The following is a 27,154-nucleotide window of genomic DNA, read 5'->3' as shown; positions in this document are numbered from 1 at the left end:
GTGGAATCTCATTTCTTAGAGGTTTTTAAGGTCAGGCTTGACAAAGCCCTGACTGGCATGATTTAATTGGGAATTGGTCCTGCTTTGAGCAAGGGGTTGGACTAGATACCTTCTGAGGTCCCTTCCAACCTTGATATTCTATGATTCTTCCACTCCACTGACCCACTTTAAAAAAGTTAGTCAGTTCTAAGCACATCATCTTAAAAAAGCCTGAGATACTGGTGCTTTGTCCCCAGTATGAAAATAATAATATCTAGCTCTTACATAGCCGTCTTCATCAGTAGATCTCAAAGTGCTTTACAGAAGAGGCCAGTAGCATTGTCCCTATTGTACGGGTGGGCAAATTGAGGCACAGAGAGGTGTGACTTGCCCAGGGTCACCCAGCAGACCAGTGGCAAAGCCGAAAGCACTCAGCCCCAAAACTCTCTGCTCCAATCTACACAGAGCTTTGTTTAATCCATGCTGAAGCAGTTCTTTGTGTCCATCTACACAACAATAGTAATAGAATCCAGGGGCTCAGCGACAACATCCTTGACCCCTGAACTGATTTTCCTAAATTGGTTTGTTCTAGCTATAAATATGGACAGGATCTAGCCATGTTTTAAACATATCCCCTAATTGGTGGGTACATGTCCTGGGATTGTAGCCTGGCTGAGGGATGCACTGAAATCCTGTTTATGCTACAAATATGAACTGGATTAGGGAGCAACTGTTGTTGCTGAGCCCCCAGGCTTGGTACTGTGTGTAGAATTAATGGACCTTTAAACTTGGTTGGAAAATCTGGCATGGACTTTTGACTGTTCTCTCTGGCACCCTAGAACATTGCCTCTCCATTAGCAGAATGTCAGGGGGGTTGTAGAATTAGAGCTAGCTAAAGTCAGATTGTCATTGTACTCACTTTTCACTGAAAAGTTGCTGGAATTTATTTAAGTTGTTTTTAAATGTCACATTTCACAAATTGTTTTCCCCACGACAACTTTTAAAAAAGATGTTTTTACCTGGTGTGACGTTCCCCTCTGGTGTTATCCGGACCAGCGATCTGCTAGGTAGCTCCAGTCCTTAACTCTGAGAGCCAGCCTTGCCCTGCTCTGCTGTGAGAACCCCCACCCCTGGACTGTTCATGCACAGCCTCTGGCACGTCAGCTGCTCCTTGGATTGTGCAACTGAATGACAGTAGCCAATCTCTCCAGTCCCAGACGCAACCCTCAGAACCTCTGTCTTGCAGTGTCCAGTTACGCCCGCTGCAAGCTTATACGAGTTTGTCAGTTTAACAAAGAAATTGATATGTCCCAGGCTTGTTATCCCAGGGGGAGTCTCTGACACATTTCAAACCAAACACACTGCTTCGGGTAGAATAAACAGATTTATTAACTATAAAGATAGATTTTAAGTGATTATAAATCAAAGCACAAGAAGTTGGATTTGGTCAAATGAAATAAAAGCAAAACGCATTCTAAGCTGATCTTAACACTTTCAGTGTCCTTACAAACTTAGACACTTCTCACTACAGGCTTGCTGGCTGCTCTTCAGCCAGGCTCTCCCCTTTGATCAGCATGGGGTGTCTGTAGATGTAGGTGTGTGGGGGCGGGGAGAGAGAGAGCGCACATGGCAAATGTCTCTCTTTTATCATTTCCTCCCCCCCACCCCATTTTGGTAAGCTTTACCTCATCGCAGTTCCATACTGACCAAAGGAAGGGGGATGACTCCCTGGAGAGCCTGACAAATTCTTTTGTTGCTGCCTAGGCCAGCAACCTTTGTTCCTGTGAGGCTGGGCTGGGTTTGTCCCATACCTGCCCTGATGAGGTGTGAACTGCCTCTCTGCTCTTGGAGAGTTTTTGGCTGGGCTTGCTTTAAGCCATGAGGACACATTTTCAGTTTCATAAGTATATACATGAAATTATAACCTGTAACATCACTGTAACAATTACTATAACAACCATGCTCAGTGTTTCATGAGCCTTCCAGAGACACCCGACGTGACAAAATTGGCATTGGATACCACAACATCATTTTATAAAGATGAACCTGAGGGTGTAGGGTGCTCCCCTGAGGTACAGAGCGTCACACCTGGGTTGTATTATAAGGTGATATGATCTTATGGCCTGTGTCTTTGCCAAGTTTCCAAAGTGATGTGCTCCCTTGCAGATTCCAAAGACAGCATTTTTAGCTTCCCTGTGCAATTTGGAAGCACCTTCCTGAACAAAGGATGTCGGCAAAAGATGTGAATGACCACTTATTTTAACTAAATCCAATGGGTTTTCTCCCAAAGCAAGCAACGAAAGATTCCCAGAATCCCATGCACTGTGGCCCTCATTCAGGAAAGCCAACCTTACTTATGACAGCATTTAAGCACATACATTTTAGAGTCAGGGCTTTTGTGAACAGCTTAGATTCATTTGCTTGTGCAATTCCTAACTTACTTTCCACTCTGAATAAATAACCAGATCTTAATTCTTCTGATCCCCCTCAATCAGGAAAGTGAAGAAAGGAAAGGCAACCGAGCACAAAGACCAACTCTCACGGCTGAAGGAACGAGATCCTGAATTTTACAAGTTCTTGCAAGAAAATGACCATTCCCTGCTGAACTTTGATGACTCAGATGGCTCTGATGAGGAGGAGAGGGGTCTGCACACATTGCCAGAAACGCTGGAGGTACTGGGTTCGCCTGGAGGATGGAGGAGTATCCTAGGCGCCTTTAAAATAGGTTACCTTCATGGCATAACTATTGCTTGCAAGTTTCAGTGCAAGGGCTGAATTTGCTTCTTGTGCGTGATAATACAGAGCAGGAGGGAAATGTCTCCTCAAAGGTTTGCAGACAGTTAGAGCTGGTGGCCTGGAAACCAGTTGTGGATTTAAATAATAATAATACAATCATCTAGCATTTCCAGCAGCCTGTTCCACATTCCCTAGGCTTTATGCGCTTTCCCACACACACTGAAAGAATCTCCCACTTCCCATATGCAGACCCTTAAACTCCTCCAAATCGCTCCAGACAGACCCCTTCTTCCTATTTATTTATTTTATTCCATAACTGTTAGGAGCCCTAGTTGTGGACCAGGACCCCACTGTGCTAGGCGCTGTAAATTTCTGCACACACTCGGGTATTTGAACTGTCCTGTATGTCACAGGTGCCTGCATAAGGCTGTGAGCTCTTTCTAGGGTTAACGTCTGTTTGCCATCGTAGGTGGCTTTGTTCTTACTGCCTCTGAGTCGAACGCATTGCTAGTGACAGAGACAGGAGTAGAATCCACTGCCTCCGAGGCCTGGGCTACACTTAACTTAGGGTGACATAGCTACGGCACTTGAGGGGTGTGGATTTTTCACACCTAATGCCTGGTGTAGATGCAGTTAGGTCCTGGGAGAGGCAGTGTTCCTACAGTGGCAGAAAACACCCCTTTTGTCACAGCAGTCTGCGCCTATACTACTAACTTACAACGTCACAGGTACAATCAGCCCATAGTATAGACATGGCCTGACCTGTCAGCTGCTCTAGCCACTTGGTTGGTTTTCCTTTCAAGGGGCTGTGGTGGGCAGGGGAAATGGAGACTGATCTGCAAACTCAGCATCAGCCTGCGGGTGTCTCTGACCGTTGTAGGAAGCAAGTGACGATGATGATGAGGAGGAGGAGGAAACGGTCAAGCGGAAGAAAGCTGATTTTATCACCGTGACCTTGAAGATGGTGGAACAATGGAAACAGGCTGCAGAGGTGAGAGGTGTGTGTGTGTGTGTGTGTGTGTGTGTGTTGGGCTGGCCTGTGTCTGTGTCTGTGCATCAGCAAATACCAAGGGCTTCGGCCCGATTGAAAGGCCTCCTGCCAGCACAGCGCTGAGATCCTTGCTTTTTAAAAACACATTGACACTAGGCATCAGGGAGATGTCCCAGGCACCTCCTGCTGTGCACTGGGCCTGCCAGCTGGGAGTTGAAGTGGGTGAAATGTCTGTGCCTTGCTGCCTCTTGGTCTGTGTTTGGTTCCTGTCACTGCTAGTTAAAAGCACAAGTGTTGTTCTCTTCAGGTCTGCTCTCCACACAGGCTTTGTACAGTACAGCGATGTCCTGTTTTATTGAAATAGTTAAACTGATGCAGCCTCCTACCAGATGCAGTTATGCCAGTATCGCTTATGCCTCTTCCCCTAGGAAATAGTTATACACATCTGAGGCACCTTTATGCCAATATGGGGCGGGCAGGGAGGTTGTACTGCTTTAACTGCATCATCTCCTGTTTGTCCTTGTACCATCTTGTGCTCACCACTGTGGCGCCTCCTGCTGGTTGCTCTGGGAATTAGCTCTGCGCCCTCCTCTTGTGCGCCTCGTCACTGCTTCTCTGCTGTCCCTGGGGACCTGCCTCGCTCCCAGACCGCGGTGTCCTCTTCAGGGCATGGCCCTCTGGCTGTGCCCCTAGCCCATGCTGCCTGTGCTGCTGTGTCCACGCTGCTATATTTAGCGTGCTAGCCTGAGCTGAGCTAGCGTGTGTCTTTTCCTTGGCTCGGAGGCTCGCTCCTAGCTGCAGGGTGTAGACCTACCTACAGAGTCCCATTGATTATATGCTTTGGGGACAGGCTTCCCTCAGTCTCTGAGCGTTTTCTGAGTAATGTAAAGACCCTGCTTGATAGTTTTCCTCTCCTAGGCTGTGGCTATAATCCCCAGAAATCTGGAGTCCCGATCTACTTGGTTTTTGGATCATCTGGTCTAGAATCTGTGGCTGAAGGGCTATTGGAGCCCATGTTCTGGAGAGGCTGATGATCTCCTGTGGTGATGATCTCCAGGGTAAAGCTGTGTGTGACAGGTGTGGGGGAGAGAAATTTGGTGCTGGTCCACCTCAGTAGCATCTTTTCACCCAGAAAATTGTGCATAGAACAGCATGATAGAATGATCAGGTTGAGCAAGACTGTTCTGCCAACCGTGTGATGTGCAGATGAAGCATCTGGTTTGTATAGGTGTGACACTGGAGCCTGCACGGTTACTGGCTTGACCAGGGTTTCTCAGCTTCAGTTTATGGGCTGTGTTAAGAGGCCAGTGAGACTCCAGGGTTTCACATGAGGTCACAGAGCGAGTGAAGTCGCACATCTGTTCTTGACTTCCCAGGTTTTCTCCCAAGTGCTCATTTCTCCCTCGTCCTGTGCCTTAATCTCTCATTCTTCCCTGCTTCTGTGAAGCACTTTGAGATCTAGCAATGAAAAGTGCATAATGAGGGTTGATTATTAATGAAGGAATACAGCTACCTCCGTTCTCCCCTTCCTTTATTGCTAACATTTCTTTATTCCTCTCTCCCAGAAGCAACTGACACCCAGACTCTTCCATGAGATCACTCAGGCCTTTAAAGCATCTGTGGCAACTACCAAAGGAGAAGACGGTGTGGCCGATCCCAGCAAATTCAAAGTCACTGACAGTGCCGGTGAGAGCTTTTGTCCAGGCTAGAGGCTGTCTAGACTTGTTTCGTAGGGGGCAGGTGGCATGAGATAAGGGCCTGGTGAGGAGGTGGGTGCCAATTCAAGACCTATCAGGAGAAAATGAGAAAATAAAATCGGTGGAAACGAAAATGATCTTCATCCTAGTTCCATGCATCTCTCGTGGCTTGCAGTTTAACAGCATAACTCCTCCAGATGAGACAGGATCTACGTGGGGACAGCCCCACTTTGTATAGTGCCCGTTCCGGAAGGGGGTCCTGAAGCAGCAGGATTTCAACTAATATTGTTCTGGCAGACCCGATACAGCGCTGAGGGGTGTCGGCAAAAGCAGCCTTATCTAACAGCTCCATATGCTGCTATGGTGAGGACCATGTCCCACCTAAAATTGTGACTTAGAGTCAGCCACTGATTCTTCCCTTGCAGCGCTAATATTTATTTATTTGAAGTATGAAAGAATTGTCCCAACTCGCGTGCGTCCGTCCCCTTGAAATTTAGTTGTTGCATATGTGTTGGGTTGGGGTTTTTTTTGAGAAATGTAGCTGCTGGAAAAGCTTCTTAAAGCACCCTGCTTAGAATCAGCCCTGGATCGTTGCTGCATTTCAGAAGCAATTGAGGGTGTCCTCTCTCCACTCTGTAGTGCCCATGTGGGGAACACTGCAGCCGCTCAATATGGCTTCCCTTCCAGACAAACCTTTGTTTTCTAATTCAGTAAACTATGTAGTACCGAGGTGCTGTCCGATGACATTGCTTTAAAAAACAACCACCAAAACATGTAATTCCTGATTTTTTTGCCTCTTATTGTTCTTTGTATCACAGTAGTGCCTAGCAGCTCCGATCATGGACTAGGGCCCCAGTGCGCTAGACGCTTCAACCAAGAGAGGGACCTCATGTGTACAGGGGTCCCTGTCCAAAGAGCTTGCACTCTAAGGAGTCTTACTCTTCAGGAAGGAATTGCTGAGTGGGAGTGGGTGGAGAGAGAATAGACTGATACATGCAAACCTGTGAAAGACCCCCAAACCTATCTAGCCCAGGGCTGCCCAGAGGATTCAGGGGGCCTGGGGCAAAACAATTTTGGGGGCCCCTTCCATTAAAAAAAAGTTGCAATACTATAGAATACTATATTCTCATGGGGGCCCCTGTGGGGCCTGGGGCAAATTGCCCCCCTTCTCCCCCAGCAGCCCTGATCTAGCCTAGGTCCTGTTCTGAGCTCACTGGGGAGAGTTCTGTTTCAGGTTAGCAAGGGGACAGGGAAGTGAATAGGAAACCAGTTGTAAGTATTTTACTGACATGTTCTTTTTTGGTCCAGTGTTCAATGCCCTGGTGTCCTTCTGCATTCGGGATCTCTTTGGCTGCCTGCAGAAACTGCTTCAGGTGAAGGTGCCGAAAGACAAATCAAAGTAAGTTCAATACAGTTGCACTGCAGATAAGTGTCATCTGGGCCTTTCCCAGCACTGAGGCCTGGGCATGCAAGTGGAAGAATTGGCAGGGATGCGGCTCTTCCTGTGTAGTGGAGAAAACATTTGTCCGTGCCTGTGGGCTTCTTATCCTTGAGCCTCGATCCTTCTGAATTCCCCAGTGCAAGAGGCGTCCAGCGTGAACCTTTTCCTCCTGCACCAGGGAATTCTGAAGGATGTGACATTTTTATTTGGGGTGAAGGGAAAAATGGTTTGTGACTGACCTTGAGATGAGGCTTGGTAGTGATTCACCCTACTGCTTTCGATGTTTACTGCTGCAGATGTGCCAGGCCCCAGATCATGGTGGGTTGAGAGCAGAGCTTCCAGGTTTGACCTGGTCAGCGTTAGCTAGTGGGTGGAATGGGGAATAGCAGCGCGCAGCTGGGCTAGTGAGGGTACAATTAATCCCTTGTTCTTAAATGTAGGCATCAGTCCAGAAGCTGTGTTGCATTCCTCCATGCTGTCATCTGATCTGACTAGAGCCTTCATTAGAGACGGGGGAATTTCTGACTCATGGGCCCAGTTTTGTTCACTGGAATTCTAGTTGGCTGCCAAACTGCCTTGGGCTAGGATCGTGTATTGATCCAGGATAGGCAGGGTTGGGCTGGAGCAATACTTGGAGGGGTGACCTCCAAGGGTCATCCAGGGCTGCTGGAGGCTTGGTAGGTACTATTCTTAGCTCTGAGTCCACCCTGGACCAGGATGATGGATAAGCACAGTGGTGCTGGAAGTAAAGCTCTGACCACCTGTTAAAAGATCCCCAAGCACTCTCTGCAAGATACGTTAGTCCCTCTATCCTGGCCATATTCCACCTCGGTATCTGTGTTCTTTGTTTACCAGAATCTTCGCTGTGGTTTCAGCTGCATACAGTTTTTTTTCTTCTCTTTCTGTCCTACAATCTTATGCAATGTTATGTAGCAGGAGTGTTCCACCCCAGAGGTGATCGCACTAGCACGGCGGATAGAGTAATGGCTGTGTAAGTGTGAAAAGCACTTAGGCATTCTAGGCAGGTTTTAATGCAATTATTGCTAATGTCCCTGTTTGGCCTGGTTAGGGACGGGATGGGGGTTGAGGTCAACTCCGAATTTCCTGTTGGCATTGGTGGCGAAGCACAAGTCTCAATTCCTTGTGCTATTGCTATCTCAAAGCAACAGCACATATTGCTGATTGCAGAGAATAGTTCCCCCTTTCCTCCTTGCAGTCCTTACTGATGCAAACTCTATGTGAAGTCCATGGTAGGTTTGCCTGGCAAACACTCAGCACTGCAGTTATTAGTCCATGTGGGCGTGAGCTCATGAGTGGCACAAGGGAGATCTGTGCTTTCTTCCCCACGCCGGCTAGGCCACCCATAATCGTACGTCATAATCCACGTAACTCCAGCCATCTTGCAATACAAATCAGTCCTATTTTTAAGCCCTGGCCCCAGGATGCCTGAGCAGAAGGCAAATGGGGCTGAATGCCAGACACCCCCACTCCGTTTCAGCATCCGTTCTGGTAGCCAGATGGAGAGGGATGCGGGGGAGCTTCTCCTTGTGCACTGGAGTAATGTCGTGCAGGCCTGGGGCACCCTTTGGATGACACAGCCTCACTCCTTTATAATGAGATTGTAACGCTTTTACGCCCCCTCTCCTCGCCTTGTGGAAGATGCTGGTTTCCTGGGAGTTTCCATAGTGTAATGATTCATTGTCACTTTTAGCTCTGAACTAAAAAGCAGCTCCCACTCAGCTTGTGTTATCTCCCTGCTTATTCCTAGGATGGTGCTGCCCTCTACCAGCCCTCTCTGGGGCAAGCTGAGGCTGGACATCAGGAGGTACCTGAGCTGCACCATCCAGGTAAAGACCTGCAGCGTGTCTGTTAGGACACTGTTGTCCTGGGCACCGCTGGGTTTCTCTTGGGAAGCAGGTTTGTATTTTGGGGTCGTGTGTCTAGGATCAAGGGAGATACACTGCTTGCTTTTAGCTAACAGTCCCTTTAAAGGTGATATCTAAACACAAATGAGCCAGTTGACTATGTGAGTGGCATTAATTGCTTTTTATTTCACAAACTTAGCTTCCTTTGGGGAGGCAGTTCTCAGGTCACACCAGCCCTCTGCTCAACTCAAAATCTCATCAGGTTAAAGTCGTTTCAGGTGCTGGGCCTGCTCCTATGTCCTAGCAGTGCTGTTTTGTTGGCTTCATAATTGATGCTCCTTTTCCTACAGTGAAACCTGCAAGAAAAGTTATGTTTCTCAGGTGCCATATCCCAGTCTCACCAACTATAATTCTGCTGCAACTTTATTAGAGGATCCCACCCGTGCTGAGTTTCTGGTGTCTAGTTTTCCAGGGATGGTCCACCTGTGTTTATAAAACTGGGTTCCTCTCCTCCTAGATCAAGATTTTTCGGGAAGACTTAGGGAAGCCAACAGACTGTTTCATTGTGTATCCCCAAATGAGAGAGAATTGGACTTTAAAAAACCTCCAGTAAGACAGCATAAATTGTTCAGTCTCCAAAGCAGTGGTGGGGCTTTTGAGGGAAGGGAAAGCAGGTAAATAAAGTGAAAGCGCTGACACCCTTCCACTGCATAAGCCAGCAAAATGATTCAGCAGAAAAGCATTCCGGAGCAGCAAAATCATTTACTCAAGGGGTAGCACTTACTGCAAGCAAGCTCACTTAGGATTGCAATAGAACAGAAAAAGGCACCTGTAAGATGGTGATAATTATACCCCCCTCCCTTGGAGAGCTAACAATTAAAAGCTGTAGATAAAAGCTAGTATTGTTATTAAGAAGTTTCAAGCTTATAGAACAAGAAGCAATGGGCTTAAATTGCAGCAAGGGCAGTTTAGGTTGGACATTAGGGAGTTAAGCACTGGATCAAATTGCCTAGGAAGGGTGTGGAATCTCCATCATTGGAGGGTTTTAAGAATAGGTTAGATGGACATCTGTTGGGAATGGTCTAGCTGTGGGGTGGGCAAACTACAGTCCCTGGGCCACATACGGCCCATCAGGGCATTTAATCTGGCCCTCAGCTCCTGCTGGGGAGCGGTGTTGGGTGTTTGTCCCTCTCTGGCGCTCCAGCTGGGGAGCGGGGTTGGAGTCTTGCTCCGCTCCGCGCGGCTCCCAGGAAGCAGCCGGCATGACCTCCCTCCGGCTCCTATGTAGTACATGGAGGTGTGGCCAGGCGGCTCTGCATGCTGCCCCGTCCCCAGGTGCCACCCTCGCAGCTTCCATTGGCGCTCTGGCTGTGCCTCGAAGCTGAAGGGGGGGACATGCTTCATGGTAAGCGCTGCCTGGAGCCTGCACCCCTGAGGGCCCTCCCCCTCGTGGTGCTCTGATCCCCCTCCCACCCTCCGAACCCCTCGATCCCCAGCCCCACCCCAGAGCCCACACACACACATCCCGCCCCCTGAGCTCCTCATTTCTAGCCCCAAACCAGAGCCTGCACCCCCAGCCAGAGCCCTCACCCCCTCCTGCACCCCCTACCCTCAATTTTGTGAGCATTCATGGCCCACCATACAATTTCCATACCCTGATGTGGCCCTCAGGCCAAAAAGTTTTCCCAACCCTGTGCTAGTGCCTCTGCTCTCTGCCAGAGGACTGCTGGGGAAAGCCTATAAATCACTGGATCACTGCCACTTCCACGGCCCAGCCAGCCCAAGACCCATGTTGACTGGCCTCGGCCTCGTATAGGCAAAGGCATGCTCAGCAGTATTCCTGGCCAAGCCTTCTGCCCCCCCATCGGAGATAGCATCTTGCCTTCGGTAAGGCTCGCTAGCCAAGTGTGGCGAGACCCTCCTAGCCAGGTCCCTAAAAGCAGCTAATTTCCCACTGTGCTGACCTGGCTCCTGGATTCGCTCCCAAGTTCTTTTGGGCTTGGCTTATTGTAGCCCAAACCCCAGAGTGCGGGTTAAGCTGCACCACGCCTGGCCCCCAGGAAACATTTGGAGCTAATGGGAACGGAAGGAGTTGGTGGGAACCGGGGGTCTGACCGCCATCTCCTTCTGCCTCCCCCTTGTAGCTCCTGTCTTGCTTAACGGAAGCGTCTGTCGGAGCTGCTATGCTTCACCACATCAATGCCATAGTACCTTATTTCTTGTTGTTCCCAAAGCAGTGTCGCATTCTGCTCAAGGTAAGGCACAGAATCATGGAAGCTTAATTTAGAGAGAAGCGAGACCTCTGTGTGCATCCCAGGTGATATTGGCTATTTGGGGTTGGAGACCCTGCCAGAACACTGTCTGGGGCCCTGAGCTCAGTTCCCTGTTGCTTTCCTGGGCTGTTCTTCCGTTAAGCACCCAGGCCTCCATTTGTCATGGTTGGGTGCCAGCCATCACCCTTCCACCGAGTTCAGCGGGGGCTTGGATCCGCCTGCGCGTGGCCATGAATCCCCATGGCATGTCATGTGGGAGCGGTACCCGTTCCGGAGAGACGTGATGATGTTGCAGTGAAGCTGTTTTCCTAATCACCTCAAGAGTAATTGGTGTCTGTGTATGCGCGATAGCGTTTTCCTCTGGAGGATTGGGGGTGGAATATTTGTGCAGTGACTTAGTCACAACTGCTGAGTGTGAGACACACAAAGCGGGAGGAGTGGTGGCGTGTGGGCAAAAGGGCAAGGGGAGCGTTAAATCAGAGAGGTGTGACAGTGCGGCAGGCGAGCCGAGCAGGAGCCACATATGGCCGGTGATGTCTGGTGCTGCATGCTGAGATAAGGGTAATTTAAATCGCTTGTTTCAAGGCCTCTCACTAGCACTGTCAGGGAGGAATTTTCTGTTCTGCACAATTGATCAGGGTCTGCAGGGGATTTTTTGCTTCTCTGAGCTGCTGTGAGAGACGGGATACTTACAATTATGTGTGTTCTGGAGGCCTCAACTATGATCACATGTACCAGATGGTTAATTAGAGAGAATCCCTGCCGCAAAGAGCTTGCAATCAAACTCAACTAGATCATTTCCATTTGACAAATGGGGAGCACAGATCCTAAGATTAAATGACTTGCCCAGGGAGTCTGGCAGAGACAGGAATTGAGTTCAGGTCTGTTGAGTTCTGGTCCAGTGCCCTTAGCCACATCCTGCATCTCAGTACTGGACCTTGATAAGCCAGTGGTCTGAGATGGTACAGCAAAATCCTGTCTCATATGCCTCTATTGTGTGTTGGGCACCTGTCTGTTCATTAAGGCCAGGGAGTAGATTGAGAAGTAAGTATTCGGAGAGCATTTGCTTTCCAGGAACCACAGTCTGGTTGGCTCTGGCCTTGTGTTGGGTGTGCTCTATGTAAAGTGAAATGACAAGCAGATGACTTCCTTCTCATGGGGTTGGCAGAGTGCTGTGCGACACAGAGAGCTGCTTGTAGCTAGAAGAGAGGCTCCTAGTTTGGTCAGTAAATACCTGGGGGGAAGTTGAGTTAAACTTCAAATGTAGGTGCCTAATCTAGGCATTGAAGTCCACGTGAAGGCCCCCATGTCTGAGTGGCTTGACTTTCAGTGGTGCTGAGCACGTTAGCAGACAGGTGTGTGTGATTATGTTGATCTTGGCGCATAATGTGGAGGTGGCTTACGGCCAGGCTGTGGGGATGGGATAGCTGCTAGTGCTGAGTTAACTGCTGCACAACCTGCCCTTCCCCTCTGTCTCTCTGAAACGAAACGTCAGGGAAAGCTCTGGCCTCTCTGTTGATGGGATGGGATCCTGTCCTTTTGCTCACCTGGACCTCTCTCCATCCTTTCCTCTTTAGCAAGCCATCCGTCTGTGGAGCACAGGCGAAGAAACGGTGAGAGTGCTGGCCTTCCTGGTACTGAACAAGATCTGCCGCCATAAAAAGGAGCTGTACCTGAACCCCGTGCTCAAGGTAATGTCGGGGTGTGCTCTGATAATATAATAGTAATACTTACCTGTTAACATCTGCAGGTCTCCGTGTGCTTTGCAAAGGAGGCCAGATGCATTATCTCCATTTTGCAAATGGGAAACTGAGGCACTGGGCCGTAAAGTGAGTTGCCCAAGGTCAACCAGCAGGCCAGTGGCAGAGCTGAGAGTAGAAGCCAGGTCTCCCGAGCCCCAGCCCAGTGCACCGTCTGCTAAGCCATGTGGCCTACCTCTGTGTGCTGGGGCTATGCTGCTGCTCTGTCTCCGAGGGCATGTAGACACACAGGCATGCAAGTGTCCTAGGGCGTGGGCAGCAATGTAGGTGCCGAGCAGAGGCTGCGGGTGACGTGTGCGGCTGCCTGCAATCGGAAAACACTCTGCGCTCTCAGCAGCTGTGTGTGAAAGGTCACGAGGCCATTGACCAGCTGAGTGAAGAGAGTTTGGTTTCCGCCAAACGTCCATGTCACACAAAGCACCCCCACAGCTGACACTGTCCGTTTGTGCTGGGGAGACCTCAGTGTGAGCTCCCCTCTCACCTGGACGGGTCAGGCATGAGGCTCGCTGGCAGGGGCACCATGAGGAGGCTTGCTCTGCCTATGGCACGGCTAAGCAGAGGGCTTCAGTTGCCACAGCGCTCAGGCTGGCCCCTGTCTCGAGCACGGATGTGCTGGAAGCCAGGTGGTGCCGAGTTGTTGGCTGAGGGTTGTTGGAGGGCGCTCCTTCCCTGCCCGGATTTTCATTCTGACTCCTCCGTTCGTGCTTTGCCTCTTCCTGCAGCAAATGTACATCTCCTACGTGAAGAACTCCAGGTTCACCTCCCCCAACGTCCTCCCTTTGATCAACTTCATGCAGCGCAGCTTGACAGAGATGTACGCCCTGGACACTCAGGTGTCTTACCAGCATGCCTTCATCTACATTCGCCAGCTCGCCATTCACCTGCGCGCTGCCATGACCCTGAAGAAGAAGGTAGGTTCCAAACCCCAGCTTGGGGAACAAAGTCCATGTGGGGAGCTTTGCAAGCTGATGTTACGTAACCCCGATGTCGGCTTTAACTCAGATTGATGTGTGGCCTGGTGCATGGTGAAACGGGGGAAAAAATCCCGATCCCTGCTTCAGTGCTGCTGGTCGCGACAGTTTGGAGACGTGGTCAGTGAAGGGAGCGGATTGTCCTGTTGGAGCATTGTGGTTAAAATGCCTGTTCACTCTGGAGCCTCAAGCTGGACCCTGAGCAAGGGCATCTCGTTTCTTTAGGCAAGCTGTGCGCCAGACCCGGCACCAGGAAGGGGGTGGGACGCTGTGTAGATGAGACCTTTAAAACCAGGGTCAGTCTGCTCAGCATAGAGCTTTATAGATCTCTGAGTAGGAGTTTGCCCCTGCATCCTTGGCTAATACCTCTTCCCGCTCGGTACCCCCACTCCAGACTGCTGGGAAGTTGTGCACCTGCCTAGCCTGTTCCAGCCTAGTCCAGCAAGATGTGACTTGCCCGTGTGTGTTTTGCAAAGTGCTTCAGTCTCTTTGGGGTTGAACGGCATTGTGTAAATGGAGACAGGATCTCTATTCTCTCTCTGAGAGAGACTCCCTACCAGCACTGGGGAAGCTTGGAGTTCGTAGGGGATGGATGGATGATTTACTTCGTGATCTCGTGTCACTCCCAGGAAATGCCTTCCCTGGAGCCTCTGATGCGGTATCTGGGAGAGCCCATAGGTGCTGGAACTGGGGGTGCTATTGCACCCCCTGGCTTGAAATGATTTCCATTATATACAAGATTTACAGTTTGATGCAATGGCTCTCAGCACCTCCACTATTCAAATTATTCCAGCACCCCTGGGAGAGCACTGACTGGTGCGTGTTGGGCACCCCGCTGGAGTACATGGAGGAAGTCAGCTGGCACGTGGGGGGACATTCTTGGAGAATTCAGGGGAAGGTAGTGCCGGTGGGATTTCGGTAGCATTGGGCTTGGTAGGCACATGTTCCACGAAACAGGCAGACAAGTCAAAAGGGGACCAGCCTGTTTTGTGATACACTAAGGAGCCAGCTGGTGGCTGTTCTGCCAAAGGAAAGAGAGACCCGGAGTTCTGCCAGCTGCTCATGGGAGGATAAATGCTTCCGTTTGTGTCGCTGTTTGGGTTTTGTAGCAAGGAGGTGGAGAGCAAATACTGGCAAGGTAGTTATCTCTTCCCAAGCTATGTAGATCCTGGCAGATGTTCTCTGTCTCTCACCATGGGCATCTCTCTCCTTCACCCTCCCATGTATGTGAAATTAACATTTTGGGTGCTTAGCAAAACCTAGAGCAAAGAAGATTATAAACCACCCATTATTTGTGGCTCTTTCCAACTGCGGTGTCTGCCTGGTGCGTCTCCCCATCAGCCTGTGTCACCTGCCCAGGCCATTTCTGATGTTTCATTGAGGCAAGCAGCTAAGTCCCTCTGAAGCAGGCCTGATTTGGGCCATATCCAGTCTGACTTGCCTATGCTGTCAGGTTGCTAATCCCGTCCTTACCGGGGTTTGAGAAAACATACCCTTGTGGATTAGTGGTTCGGTTGCTCCCATGCAATACAGGATTGGTTACCATTAAATCTCCTAGATGCTCAGACACAGGGATAAACCTAGCCGAGATAAGCAAAGTCTGGGCCTGTGCATATGGTCCTAATTGGATTGTATTGGCTTCCTACACCTTCAGCCCTGGACCAGACAGTCCCCAAATCCGGTTGGTTTCCCAGTAGGGGTTTGAAAGCCGGGATGGAGGGAGAGATTAAATTACAGCGGCATGACCGGTATGCCCAAATCCCAACAACAAGTCGATTAGTGTGAAATGAGCACCGGGCCCTTACACAAGCCATCGGCTGGCCTTGACGCATGGACGGGAGTGCGACCCGACCGGAGGGGGGAATGTTTACCTAAGCCCTGCCATAAGGTGCTGGGCTTGTGTGTAATTCAGGAATGCTACAAGCAGGCAGTCCACTGTCCGCTCCATGCACACCCTGCTCATGCACACGTAAGAGGAGCTGAGCCGTAGCCATCGGAGTTTGGCCCTGTTAGCTGGCAAATGAACAAAACTCATTTGGTGAGAAGAATTTGGAGCCAAAGGCCCCTCGCTAGGAGCAGCTGTGGAAGCCGCCAGCAGTTGGGATTTTTTTCCAAAGTCTGAGCTTCTTGGGTCGGCAGCCTCTGGCTGAGAAGTCCCCAGAAAACTGGCTTCCACATGAACTTTATCTGGTGCATCTGGCTAGGTGGGAAATATCGGCTGGGAATAGCTCTTTCATTGAGGGTTTTTGTTTTTTCTGGTGTTCCGGGCTGCTCAGAACCAGGCAGGGAGGGGAGACACTTCCCAAGTTTATTTTGAAATTAGAAAAAACACCTGACTCTTGGGCAGAGGCTTGGGCTGGTCTTTGCAATACCACTTGGGCAGGCTGAGCCAGCCTGGGTGATCTGGGAGTGCAACGACACTGCATGTATTAATTAGCCAAGTGGCCTCTTGTGGTGTTCTGTCTGGTAACTAGGAAGGCGGCACTTGGGAGACATGCAGGCTGGACCTAGAACTAGAGCTGAAAGCTCACTCTGGGCCCTGCTTTTTTGTGTTTCCCTCGGTTCTGTAAGAGGAACCCGCTATTGTGTTGTCCCCTTGTAATCGGGTCTGTAAACTCCTGGGAGGTGGGTGTGCTGGACGGACTGGTCATGGCGGCGTGAAGCCCTCTTTGATAGAGTGCACATCGGCACGTCTTCAAAATAAATAGCAGTAACGCTCCCTGGGGCTCTAAAGTGCTGCCTGTCCTTGTGGTGTCTGAGCGATGGAGGTTCTCTCCTAATGCGATTGAAGGAAGAATCAGAGCCCCCTAGTGGCAGCAGCTGGGCCTTGTGTCCTGCTTTGCCTGGGGAAATGAGATCATATTGATTCTGCAGGTCACTTTGTAGGGGCGGTGGGTTCAGCGGGAACCTTAGAGGACAGTTGCTGGAGGAAGCTGGTTCTGCCCTGTACCTTTTAGAGGTTCATTTTTCTTCCCTCCAGTGTGTGTGGACCAGGAAGGGAGTCAGCTCAGTTGTAGAAGAAGGATCTCCCAGCCTGGCTGCCCATGAGAGATCAGGGTTTGTCCCTGTTAGCCCGTGGACGGGAAAGGCCCATACACAGCATGACCCTGCCCCTCCGTATGCTGAGGGCTGAGATGTTATGGAGACAGAGCTCCACTTGTGAAGCATCGCTGCAGATAAATGACATGAGGAACAACACACCTAGGGCAGTACTTAGCATTTCCAAAGTATCATGCAAACCTCTAACCACCCCGTCCTTCTGAATCTGGACTAATGCCTTAACAGCACAGCACAGCCCCCCTTCTTCCCAGTGTAAAATAACTAGTCGCAACCAGAACCAGGGTTAGAATGCAAGAGTTCTCAGTTGTGTGTTCCTTCCACTAGACCCCACTGCCTCTAGAATACAAAGGAGCTAACGAAAGTGGATTCAACTCCTGTCTCAGCCATTCGTTTTCCAACCGTGTGCGCCTTTCTTTTTTCTGTAGGAGAACTACCAGTCTGTTTACAACTGGCAGTACATCCACTGCCTGTACTTCTGGTGTCGGGTCCTGAGCACCATCTACCCCAGCGAGATCATGGAGCCGTTAATTTACCCTCTGACCCAGGTCATCATTGGCTGCATTAAGTAAGTAGGCATGGATAGTTATCCCCCAACCCTTATAAAACACTTGGCTCTGGTTTCCCGTCTGACAGATGTGGGCCATATGGTCACATAGGGGATGGGCAGGAGGGTGTACATAGATTTTAACCCTTTGTTGTAGGAGACTGGCCTGTTGCATACTGGAGGGCTGCTCTCATGAGCTGTGATTTATAGAAATCACTTGCTGCCATGGTGCTTGAACTTACTATGAGGCTTTATCAAGCTACTTTTGTGTCCATTAACTGAGATCGTTGGTACAACCACGTCTGTGGCCAAGTGGCTAAAGCACTGAACTGGGACTCAGGAGACCAAAGTTCTGTTCTGGGCTCAGCCACTGGTTTGCTGGGGGATCTTGGGTAAGTCACTTCACTGCTTTCTGCCTTGGTTTCCCCATCTGTAAAATGGGCATAATAATTCCTCCTTTGTAGAGCATTTTGAGATCGTCTGGTGCAAAGTGCAATGAGCTAAGTATTATTGTTAGTATTATTTATTAGGTTAGCAAGCAGCTTCAGAATGGGGGCAGGAGAAGGTGACATGTAGCAGACTGGGAGGAGTGGGTGGCCCCAGTGTTAGAGGCACTTTTTGAACCCGTTAATCAGAAGCACTTGCACAGTCACTTCTCCGCTAGCAGCTGACATTTAAAAAGCCTCCAGAGAAATGCAGCCCCTCTGCTTTCAGACGTACCCATGCACCTCTGCTGAGCCAGGCCTGGTCTGTGCTTGGCTTTAGCACCAATCCAGCAACCACCAGAACAGCTCTGCAGATGCTTCAGTGCTGGCAAGGAAACCTATGACTGGCAGTGGCAGGACCAGGGGGAGCATCTCACCTAGGGGTTCACATTGGGGCACCTGTGGTCATAGCGGAATCACAAGCCGTGACAGCGAACAGAACAGCTGATACCAGCACCACTGCACTTCCCACCGAGTGCCTGTGTTCGTAGACCTGTTGTGATTTCTCATTGGAAAAGAAACCAAAGCAGCCCAGTCCCTTATTGAAATGAGTAACCTGGGCCGTAGTCCAGCCTGCGTCTTTTTAACCTGAGCAGGAATTTGGCTCTGTCCTGTTTTTTGTAATGGCCTAGCCTGCGACCTGGAGCTGCGGGAGCCCCTTTCACTTCTGGAACTGACCCTTGCCTCTTCCCTTGTAAAACGGTCCCCATGCTACAGCAGGCTCTTGTGTGGATAGTTCTTACCCTCCCCACCGCCCCCACCCGCATGTGCAATATGGGCAGTGTAGCCTAGTGGATAGAGTGCTGGACCAGGGCTCAGAAGACCTGGGTTCTGTTCCTGGCTCTGCAACTTCCCTGCTGGGTGAGCTTGGGCAAATTGCTTCCCCTCTTTGTGCCAGATGGGGGTCATGTTACTGACCGTATGTGTCAAGTGCTCTGAGATGCACTGATGAAAAGCACAGTATGAGAGCTGGGGGATATTGCTGCTGCTGCTGGTCTGTACTGTGGCATGTGTCTTTGGCAACCTGGAGCCCAGTTCTGTAAGATCTCCTATGCCTTTTGTGAGGTGCGCAGCACCTTTCGCTACCATTGAAACCACTTGGCAGGCTGAGGCTCCACCTAGAGGCCAGCCTGCTAGACTGCGTTCCCTAACCCGAGCTCCCCACACCTCTTGCACTGCAGCAGCAGCTAACAATTGCAAGCCCCAGCTCTGTGCCCAATCTTGCTGGATCAGCAGAGATGCTTGTAGACAGGAAATTGAGGTAATCGAAATGGAGCTAGCTTGGTTTCTCCCTGCATCAGAGCCTCGGCAAGAAGGTGGAAGCAATGTTTGCCAAATAGTAGCTAGCATGATCGATGGGGAAAGTGATTCTCTTGTCCAGCTTCTCGGAGAGGGCTGTAGACAGTGGAGGGTAATGGGAATTGCATTCTCCCAGCATTGTGTTGTGTTTATGTTCGTGCTTTTTCATACGCCTCAGGCACTCTGCAAAGCAGTGTTAGTGCAGAGACTTCAGAAGTAGAAGAGAGAGTGCTTACGGGCTTACAGCGGCTCACACAGGGTCGGGCATTAGAACCAGTTTCTAGGAGAACAGGTCATTGTGTGGTGGCGGGAACAGCTGATGCCTTTAATTTCCACCAGGGCAGATGGGCTCTTGGTGTCGTGCCTTATCCGAAGGGTTCCTCTTTGAACAACATCATGTCCCCTTAATAGCATCAACGCTAGGAACATGCTGAAGTCCTGCTATGGGACATAAGCCCTGGCTGCTACTGCCTCTCTAAGGATAATGTCTAGGCCCTGGCACTGCAACTGTGCTGTTCCTTCATTGAGGGAGAAGCCCGATAGAAGTTAGTGGGAGTTATTCCATTGACTTCTATGGGCGCTGATTGGATCAGGACCATAAACTCTATATTGTGGTCACATCATCCGCTGCTGAAATGTAGTTGCTTCTGGGGTCGAACCCAGCAGCAGCATGAGAGTGCACAGCCACTTCAAACAGGACACGGAGAGTACAGCCAACCCCTTGATGAGCCTGTTCCTTAGAACCATAGAGTTAGAAGGGACTGCAAGGGTCAGCTAGTCTAACCCCTTACCCAGGTGCAGGATTTGTTGTGCCTAAACCGATGGCTCTCCAGCCTCCTCTTGAATCTGAAACTCTTCTTATCCAGGCTCTGATTCTCTGGAGGTGTTGGATGTCCCTGAGCCATTTTGGGTAATCCTTTTCTTTGTACTGTTGAAAGGACAGTAGACTTGGAGGCAGCATAGTCTAATGACAGGGGTTAACCGTGGTGTGTGGGTCTGATTGCGGTGCTGCCCCCTTTTCATGTGTAAAGAGTGACCTGGGACCCTCGGGGTGCGGTGCGTGAGAAGATAAAACCTCAGTTTTCTCTCTGCAGAAGTGTTCTGCCAGGAGCACAGCGCCCCCTAGCTTGGGCAGGGGCACTATTTTTTTTTAATTGACTTGAAGGAAAGATTGTCACTGACAGCCCTTCCCGCAACACCGTGCCTGCATCCACTCACTGGCCCAGGCCAGTCTAGCAGAGCTTATCGACTCTGATGCCTCGTGGCCTTGTTTCACTGAGAACTGTGTCCCACAAGTCAACCTGTAGGCAAAAATCCAGTGCAGGAAATAAACACGTTAAAAACAATGCAGTCCCTGGGAGGGCTCGTGTGGAAATGCAAACACGCTCTCTCGGCTATGCCATTACAGGAATAAGCTTCTAGCACCCCTGCAGAAAGGGAGAAGGTGAATTGAGAGCCACGGGGTTTCAATACCCTGGTGTGGGGCCTTCTTGCTCTGATTGTCTGCGTGTCGTGTGCTTGTGCGTCTTGAGGTGCAAACAGCCTCTTATTTATTTGCACACCTTGTCCCGGGCAGAGCAGCAACAGCAGGAGGCAGCGTTGCTATGGCACTGGGCTTTTATTCCCAAAGGTGATATATCTCCTTTTATTTCCCTGGAGAAGAGAGAACTATCCACGCGCAAACACCTGAATGGGTCCGTTCATTACCGCATCTCAGCGCTCAGCTGCTGTCATAGGGGGATTGAAGCCTTGTTGACTTAGGAGCGTCTCAGTGTAATTAGCCTCTGATCTATTCTTTTTTTTTTTGCACGCCAACGAGAAACCCGGTTGTGTGATGGGAGAACTTGGGGTGCATGGTGACTATTTGCCTACTTCCAGCAGACAGGCATAACGGGCCAAATTCAACCCTGATGCAACTCTGCTGATGTCAGAGGAGTCACACCAGCGATAGATTTGCCCCACTGCTTTTTGCAGTTCATCTGGGGATCTCTCTTAAATCTGAGCAGCTGTGAGTTCAGCAAGGTGGGATAATCAGTTAACATGATTATTATTATGAAGTAGTGGAGACTGCAGGCCCCAACTGAGATCAGGGCCCAGTTGTGCAAGGCACTGTACAGATATAAAATAGGAAATGGTTCCTGCCCTAAAGAGCTTACAGGGTAACAAGACGAGACAGACCTAGGGTCGGAGGAAGGAAGGATTGCCCTCCCCACAGAGAGATGGAATCATAGATTATCAGGGTTGGAAGGGACCTCGGGAGGTATCTAGTCCAACCTCCTGCTCAAAGCAGGACCAATCCCTAGATAGATTTTTACCCCAGTTCCCTAAATGACCCCCTCAAGGATCGAAAAGATGGAGTCACTGGCCTAAGGTCACACTGGGAATCAGTGGCAGAGTCATGAATCAAACCCAGATTCAACTACAGATAAGGTACATCTACCCTGGTTGATGCTTTCAGCAGCCTATAGACCACGTACATGCATAGCCCAGCCTCCACGGGTATAAATCTCAGGGTAGCTGGTGAAGCACGGCTTAGACATGGGTGTGGGTATGAATGCGAGTACATAACCTACTCACCTAAGCCATGTTTCCCCATCTACACTGCTCTTAGCAGCATTGTGTGCTGCCATTGGAGCCTTCCCCAGCCCCAGAGAGAGACTCCAGTGGCAGAGAAGAAGCCTTTCCCTGTTACCTCCCCTCTGCCAGAGCCTTTCACTTGCGTTACACTGTGCTGTGTGCACGCAACCTACTACATGCTCTCTACGCCTGGCCGACGCTGGTTAGCGCTGTTGTAGCTGTAGGTAGGTACTTTCCTAACTCTGCCATCTTGAGTGACTTCACTGTCGATATTTGGATTCTGTGGGTAATTGGCAGCATCTGGCCTTGAAGAAGTGTGACTTCCTTTTTTTTTTTTTTTTTCTGCTGAGAACTTGACGCCATCTCTCTCTCCTAGCCTCCCAGTTTGGGAAGGAAAAATGTACTCTGTGCTTTGAAACTGCTGGCAATCATGGGCAGGTGATGACTTTGTGAAACTGGTGATCTCTGAAATCCTGTGAGCGCTGTAACCAGATTCTCAGCTCTCCAATGCCACCCAGCTGGTCTCAGAACTCCCAGGAGTGACGAAGATAAAAACGGGTTTAAATAATTGTCAGGATTCTTTTTACCTTCTCCTCCCACTCCCCCGCTATCGCCCCCTAGTGTCCCATTGTTGTTGCAGTGTTTTAATTGTCCTGCAGACAAGCCTAGGCAGTTTTCCACCTGTCTGGGCAGATAAATCTGCTGTCTAGGGCCATAGAAAGGTGAATTTGGAAAGTCCCAGGGAGAGTGGCAAACAGAATTTGCCGGCATGTGTGATGTGCAGAGCCTCCTGGCGCATTGTGCAGCAAGAACATAACGAGAACAATGAGGGTTTGTGACCCCATCCGGAAATGGGCTTTGGGGGAGGAGAGCTGGGAATAGATCCTGTGTTAGGTCCCTTGGTGAGCAAGCCAGTGGTACATCCAGGCCGGGGTGTAAGGGAGGACGGATGCTGTCAGCAAACCTGCGTGAAAGAGAGAATGCAGTGTGATAAATCATGGGGTCTCATTCCTTAGTCCCTTGCCGCTGGACTCAATCCTCCAGTTCCAGCTGCTGGGCAGAGGGCTTCTCCAGGGCCCCGGGTCGTGGCTGCCTTTTTGGAACAGTGGTAGCGGCGCAGAAATGAAACCCAAGGATCCGTCAGGACCACAGCAGGGGGTACCAGTGAGAAGTGCTTAAGAATCATAGAATATCAAGGTTGGAAGGGACCTCAGGAGGTCATCTAGTCCAACCCCCTGCTCAAAGCAGGACCAATCCCTAGACAGATTTTTGCCCCAGATCCCTAAATGGCTCCCTCAAGGACTGAACTCAACAACCCTGGGTTTAGCAGGCCAATGCTCAAACCACTGAGCTATCCCGAGGGCCTGCAAAACATTCAGGAGGGACCAGGCTCCTGCATGCTTATCTGTCCACCCTCCCGCCCCCTTCCTTATGGGTAACACACACACTGGTTGGATTCCTACGTGGGCCGTTGGGTTATTTCTCCTCATTGTAACTTGCCGTAGGCATCTTCAGTCAGCATCTCAATCATTGGAGAGATGCAGCTTCTCAACGTTGTATGTTTAGGGGTAGGGGCTCTCCAGGGAGTGGGGGAGGGGAACGGTGCAGTCCATTTAGCTTTCACAGGGTTTTGTATCTTTTACTCTCTCAAATGTAGGGCCAGATCCTCAGCTTGCGTAAGCTCGTTTGGTGGCACTTTGCCCCATGGCATCAGCTGAGGATCTGGCCTTAGGGTCTTTAAAAGAAGAGGATTGATTACACCTGCTCCCCTTTCCTTACACACTTGCTCCCAGGAGCATGAAATCGTGCTGGGGGGAGTGTGCAGAGGAAAGTGTGAAGTTACGTTCGCCCACATGCTCATCAGCTCCTTGGGGTGGTGTTATTTTTAAAGCCGTTGTACCGCAAGGAAAGCAGTTCCATTATTGCCCATTTCTCCATCCCTGGCTCTTTAGCGAATAAAACCTGGTCTTGTGGGGAAATGACACCCTGTCAGCCTGGCGTTCTTCTGGGGAGGGTCAGTCTGTCGAGTTCGAGCTGCATTAAACCGTGCTCAGCCTGGGGAAAAGAAGGCTGCCCAGAACACTGCTGATGGCTTAGATACACCTGAGCTGGTCCCTGTGCCACCTGGGTGCAGCGGCTGAGCTAGCGCAGAGGGGAGTTTCACGTGTTTGAAGGGCCATGATATACCCCTCAGAGTGGGGGCCACTAGCGTCTGGGATGGATAGAGTGGCAAAGAGTCCTGTGACACCTTATAGACTGACAGACGTATTGGAGCATGAGCTTTGATGAGTGAATACCCACTTTGTCAGAGGAATGGGGTATTCGCTCACGAAAACTTATACTCCAATACGTCTGTTAGTCTATAAGGTGCAACAGGACTTTGTCGCTTTTTACAGATCCAGACTAACACAACTACCCCTCTGATACTGGGATGGATAAGTATCTCTTGGCTATGAGCAGGCGTCTTTACAGGAGGCAGGGAGTACGCTGTCCGTCTTCACTCTGGTATTGTTATGTGTTTTGTCGTACTCAGCGTTGGGGGATTCATGCTGCACCTCTCCTGGAACCTTAAATATGTTCTGATCTTGGTTCGGCTGGTTGTTCACGGGCGTACCTTGAAACTAGCATAGCACAGGAGCAAATAAAACAATATCGAAAATGTGGAGAAAATAATTTCCTCCTGTTGTTTTTTCTTTTCCTTCTACCAGAAGGTGGCGCTTTCTTCCTGCAAAAGTGCCGGTGGACAGAGACAAATGGTGGGGAGCGGGGGGTGGGGGCAGTCGGTGTGCAGTTCCTTCCGCTACACCACCTCATTACAGGAGGGGACTGGGGAGAAATTACCATCCATCGAAGCCTTATTGCTCCAGGCGGGGACCAAGGCAGAATTTAAAATGTGCTTAAACAAGATAACTAGTAGCAGACAGCTGCCTGCTAACATCAGAATTAGCTCCCTCATTTTCTTATTCCCTCTCCCCACCCCGCCAGCCACTCTCCGGTGTATAAAACACATTAAAAATGTATTTAGAAGGATGCATTGGAGAAATGGACCCAGTGCGACTTGAACGTACACGTGATCGGGAGCAGATGGGATCCAGCGCAGGGAAAGCGGAGGGTTGGACGGGGAGAGGCGATGCTGGCCCAGCTGCAAGGGGGGAGAGGACCTGGTCTGCTGGGAGTGTCCCATGAGATTGCCTACATCGCTTCTGCAAATAAAGAGCAAAAAGGGAGCAGTGGGTCTGGCTGGGCTGGGGATCTCCAGACACCGGAACACAGGGAGAAGTTTGCTCCATTGGAGCTCCTCTGATTCCTTCTGCTGTCTCAGGTTCCTCTTCCTGCCCTCCCCCCCTCTGCCCCAGTCATTTTGGGGTGCCCTCCCATTTGTGTGCAGCTTTCAGCTTACCCTGGGACTGCCCAGTGCTACCTGCTTTGGGGCCCTTCCAGCACATTGAATAAATGCCAAGCTCCGCCAGGCTGTGCGTGTTAGAGGGCAGGAGCACCCCCTTCTGTGGAGATGACCTGGCATCTCGGGAACAGCTCACCACTTGGCTGGGCTTAGATGGATGTTTGAGGTGGCTTCCTGCAGCCTCCCCCGTCAGGCAGGTTGTGGCAACCCAGCAGTGTAACAGGAGTTGCAGTGAGTGAAAATAATCCTCATCAGGCTGTCAGTTTCCTTTTGTGCCACGCCCTGGGCCCTGGCGAAGCTGGGCAGGTGTTCAGAGGTGGGGGAAGGTTAGGGAGCGCTCCCCTTCGCAATGGGAAGCATGAGCTGTAAACTCAGCAGCCTGAGCTAGACCCCTAGCTGGGCCTTCAAGGGACTAGCCAACCATCCCCCACCTTAGTGTAGTCTGGGGCCCTGCTGCGTTTCTCATTCTGCTTCCGTCCCAGCCATCGGGAAGTTAGGCTGATTGCTGCTCCGTGGAGCACTCTGAAATTAATGGCCTGGGTTTACAATAAATCTATACCTTTAACAGGTTTATCCCTCGATCAATTAATTCCTGAGGAAGGCTTTCGTCATCTCCAGCGGTGCCAGCATGCGGGTGCAAAGTAGATTTATTTCCATAATGGATCCAGTGATAATTATTTCACTATTTGGTGGAAGGGGGGCTGGGGGAAGGGAGTGATTTATGTCACCCAGTGATGCAGATTCTCTCTGCTGCATTGCTCGAGGGTCTCTCTTTTGGGGGTTCACTTCTCAGAAGTAAAGCTGTCCTCTGGGAACCCCATTAAAAAGCACCTTTCTTAGCGCTAAGAGCATCAGTATTAGGTGCAGTTCATAGCAAGTGACTTCCTCCATGGGGCTGGTGGATCAGAGGCCTCAGCCTAGTGATGAAAGCAGAGGGGGGCCCGGAGCTGGTTTCTTTATTCCCAGCTCTGTCCCCCACGCATGTTGCGGGCTGAATCGCGCCTCTTCTCTGTGGCCCCACCTCTAAAATGGGGCTGCTGAGGATCCTGAGGTGAAGGTGCTGCATAAGGACTAATGAGTTACGAACTGAGATGGGCCAGAGAGAGATTGGGACGTTACCTTCCTGGTTCAGTTTCCTTAGCCATAAGCCTCTATTGAGGCAACCAGGGCTGGGAAGGCTAAGTATAACCGTGGCTTTTGTGATTGTAAATTACATGGCATGCACTTACCGATGCCAGTCTCAGCCCTTGTTTCCCCAGAGGTGGTGGGAGGACTCTGTCCTGGAATAATAGTAGATGATGGTAATAAGGGGGAATATTTCCCATAGTGCCCTGGCGGTCCATCGAGGAGCAGTATTGACTGATTCTGAGCAGAGCCCTGAGTGTCCCTTTTCTACCTGTTCGGCTCCGGTTTGGTGGGCAGTGGGGAGAATGATGCTATTAGGGATGGCAGCAGCTGAAGAAGGTACATTGATAATGTGGGATTGCCTGGAACGGTGGCTTTCAACCCTTTTTCATGTGCGGACCCTAAAAAATTTCCAGTAACAGTGCGGACCCCTTTGGAAATCGTAGACATAGTCTGCAGACCCCCAGGGGTCCACAGGCCACTGGTTGAAAACCACCAACCCAGAAGGAGGAAACTGAGGTGTTGGGATCCTGGTCGCAAGAACTCAGGGTGTTCAAATGAGCGAGGAGCTGAAATCCTTATCTGCTGGCATAGCTCATGATATCAGGTCTCCCTCTATGGGCCAGCCTGAGCAGCTCGAACAGCCTCCTACTCAGAGCAAAAACAATTTGCCTTTTCAGCTCACGTGGGAGAGGCTTGTGTCTTTAGCCCTGAAGAGTGTAGATTTGATTCCACAGTAACCTTCCCTCTGTCTCCGCTCCAGGTTGGTGCCCACGGCTCGTTTCTACCCCCTGAGGATGCACTGCATCAGGGCCCTCACACTGCTCTCTGAGAACACCCGGACCTTCATCCCGGTTCTTCCCTTCATCCTGGAGGTAAATCAGTTCCTGTTCATCTAACAGCAACGAACAAAAGCTGTCTAAACACACACTCCCCCCTGGCATCTGC

The 27,154-nt window shown here is 50.4% G+C and overlaps 1 protein-coding gene across 2 annotated transcripts in view; it reads left to right on the top strand.

Annotated features, from left to right (window-relative positions):
* NOC2L (NOC2 like nucleolar associated transcriptional repressor) overlaps nucleotides 1–27,154 on the top strand; it is an 81,210-nt gene that overhangs the window by 2,651 nt on the left and 51,405 nt on the right. For both annotated transcript variants that reach the window (XM_030537716.1, XM_030537715.1), the window contains exons 3-12: nucleotides 2,475–2,652; nucleotides 3,596–3,706; nucleotides 5,272–5,392; nucleotides 6,712–6,802; nucleotides 8,613–8,691; nucleotides 10,854–10,964; nucleotides 12,560–12,673; nucleotides 13,465–13,653; nucleotides 17,199–17,338; nucleotides 26,970–27,081. In XM_030537716.1, coding sequence (XP_030393576.1) covers nucleotides 2,475–2,652; nucleotides 3,596–3,706; nucleotides 5,272–5,392; nucleotides 6,712–6,802; nucleotides 8,613–8,691; nucleotides 10,854–10,964; nucleotides 12,560–12,673; nucleotides 13,465–13,653; nucleotides 17,199–17,338; nucleotides 26,970–27,081 — 1,246 coding nt within the window. The remainder of the gene's footprint in view (nucleotides 1–2,474; nucleotides 2,653–3,595; nucleotides 3,707–5,271; nucleotides 5,393–6,711; nucleotides 6,803–8,612; nucleotides 8,692–10,853; nucleotides 10,965–12,559; nucleotides 12,674–13,464; nucleotides 13,654–17,198; nucleotides 17,339–26,969; nucleotides 27,082–27,154) is intronic.

This window comes from Gopherus evgoodei, chromosome 18 (genome assembly GCF_007399415.2).
Source record: "Gopherus evgoodei ecotype Sinaloan lineage chromosome 18, rGopEvg1_v1.p, whole genome shotgun sequence".
Taxonomy (NCBI): domain Eukaryota; kingdom Metazoa; phylum Chordata; order Testudines; family Testudinidae; genus Gopherus; species Gopherus evgoodei.
This window is presented reverse-complemented; position numbering and strand designations above follow the sequence as displayed.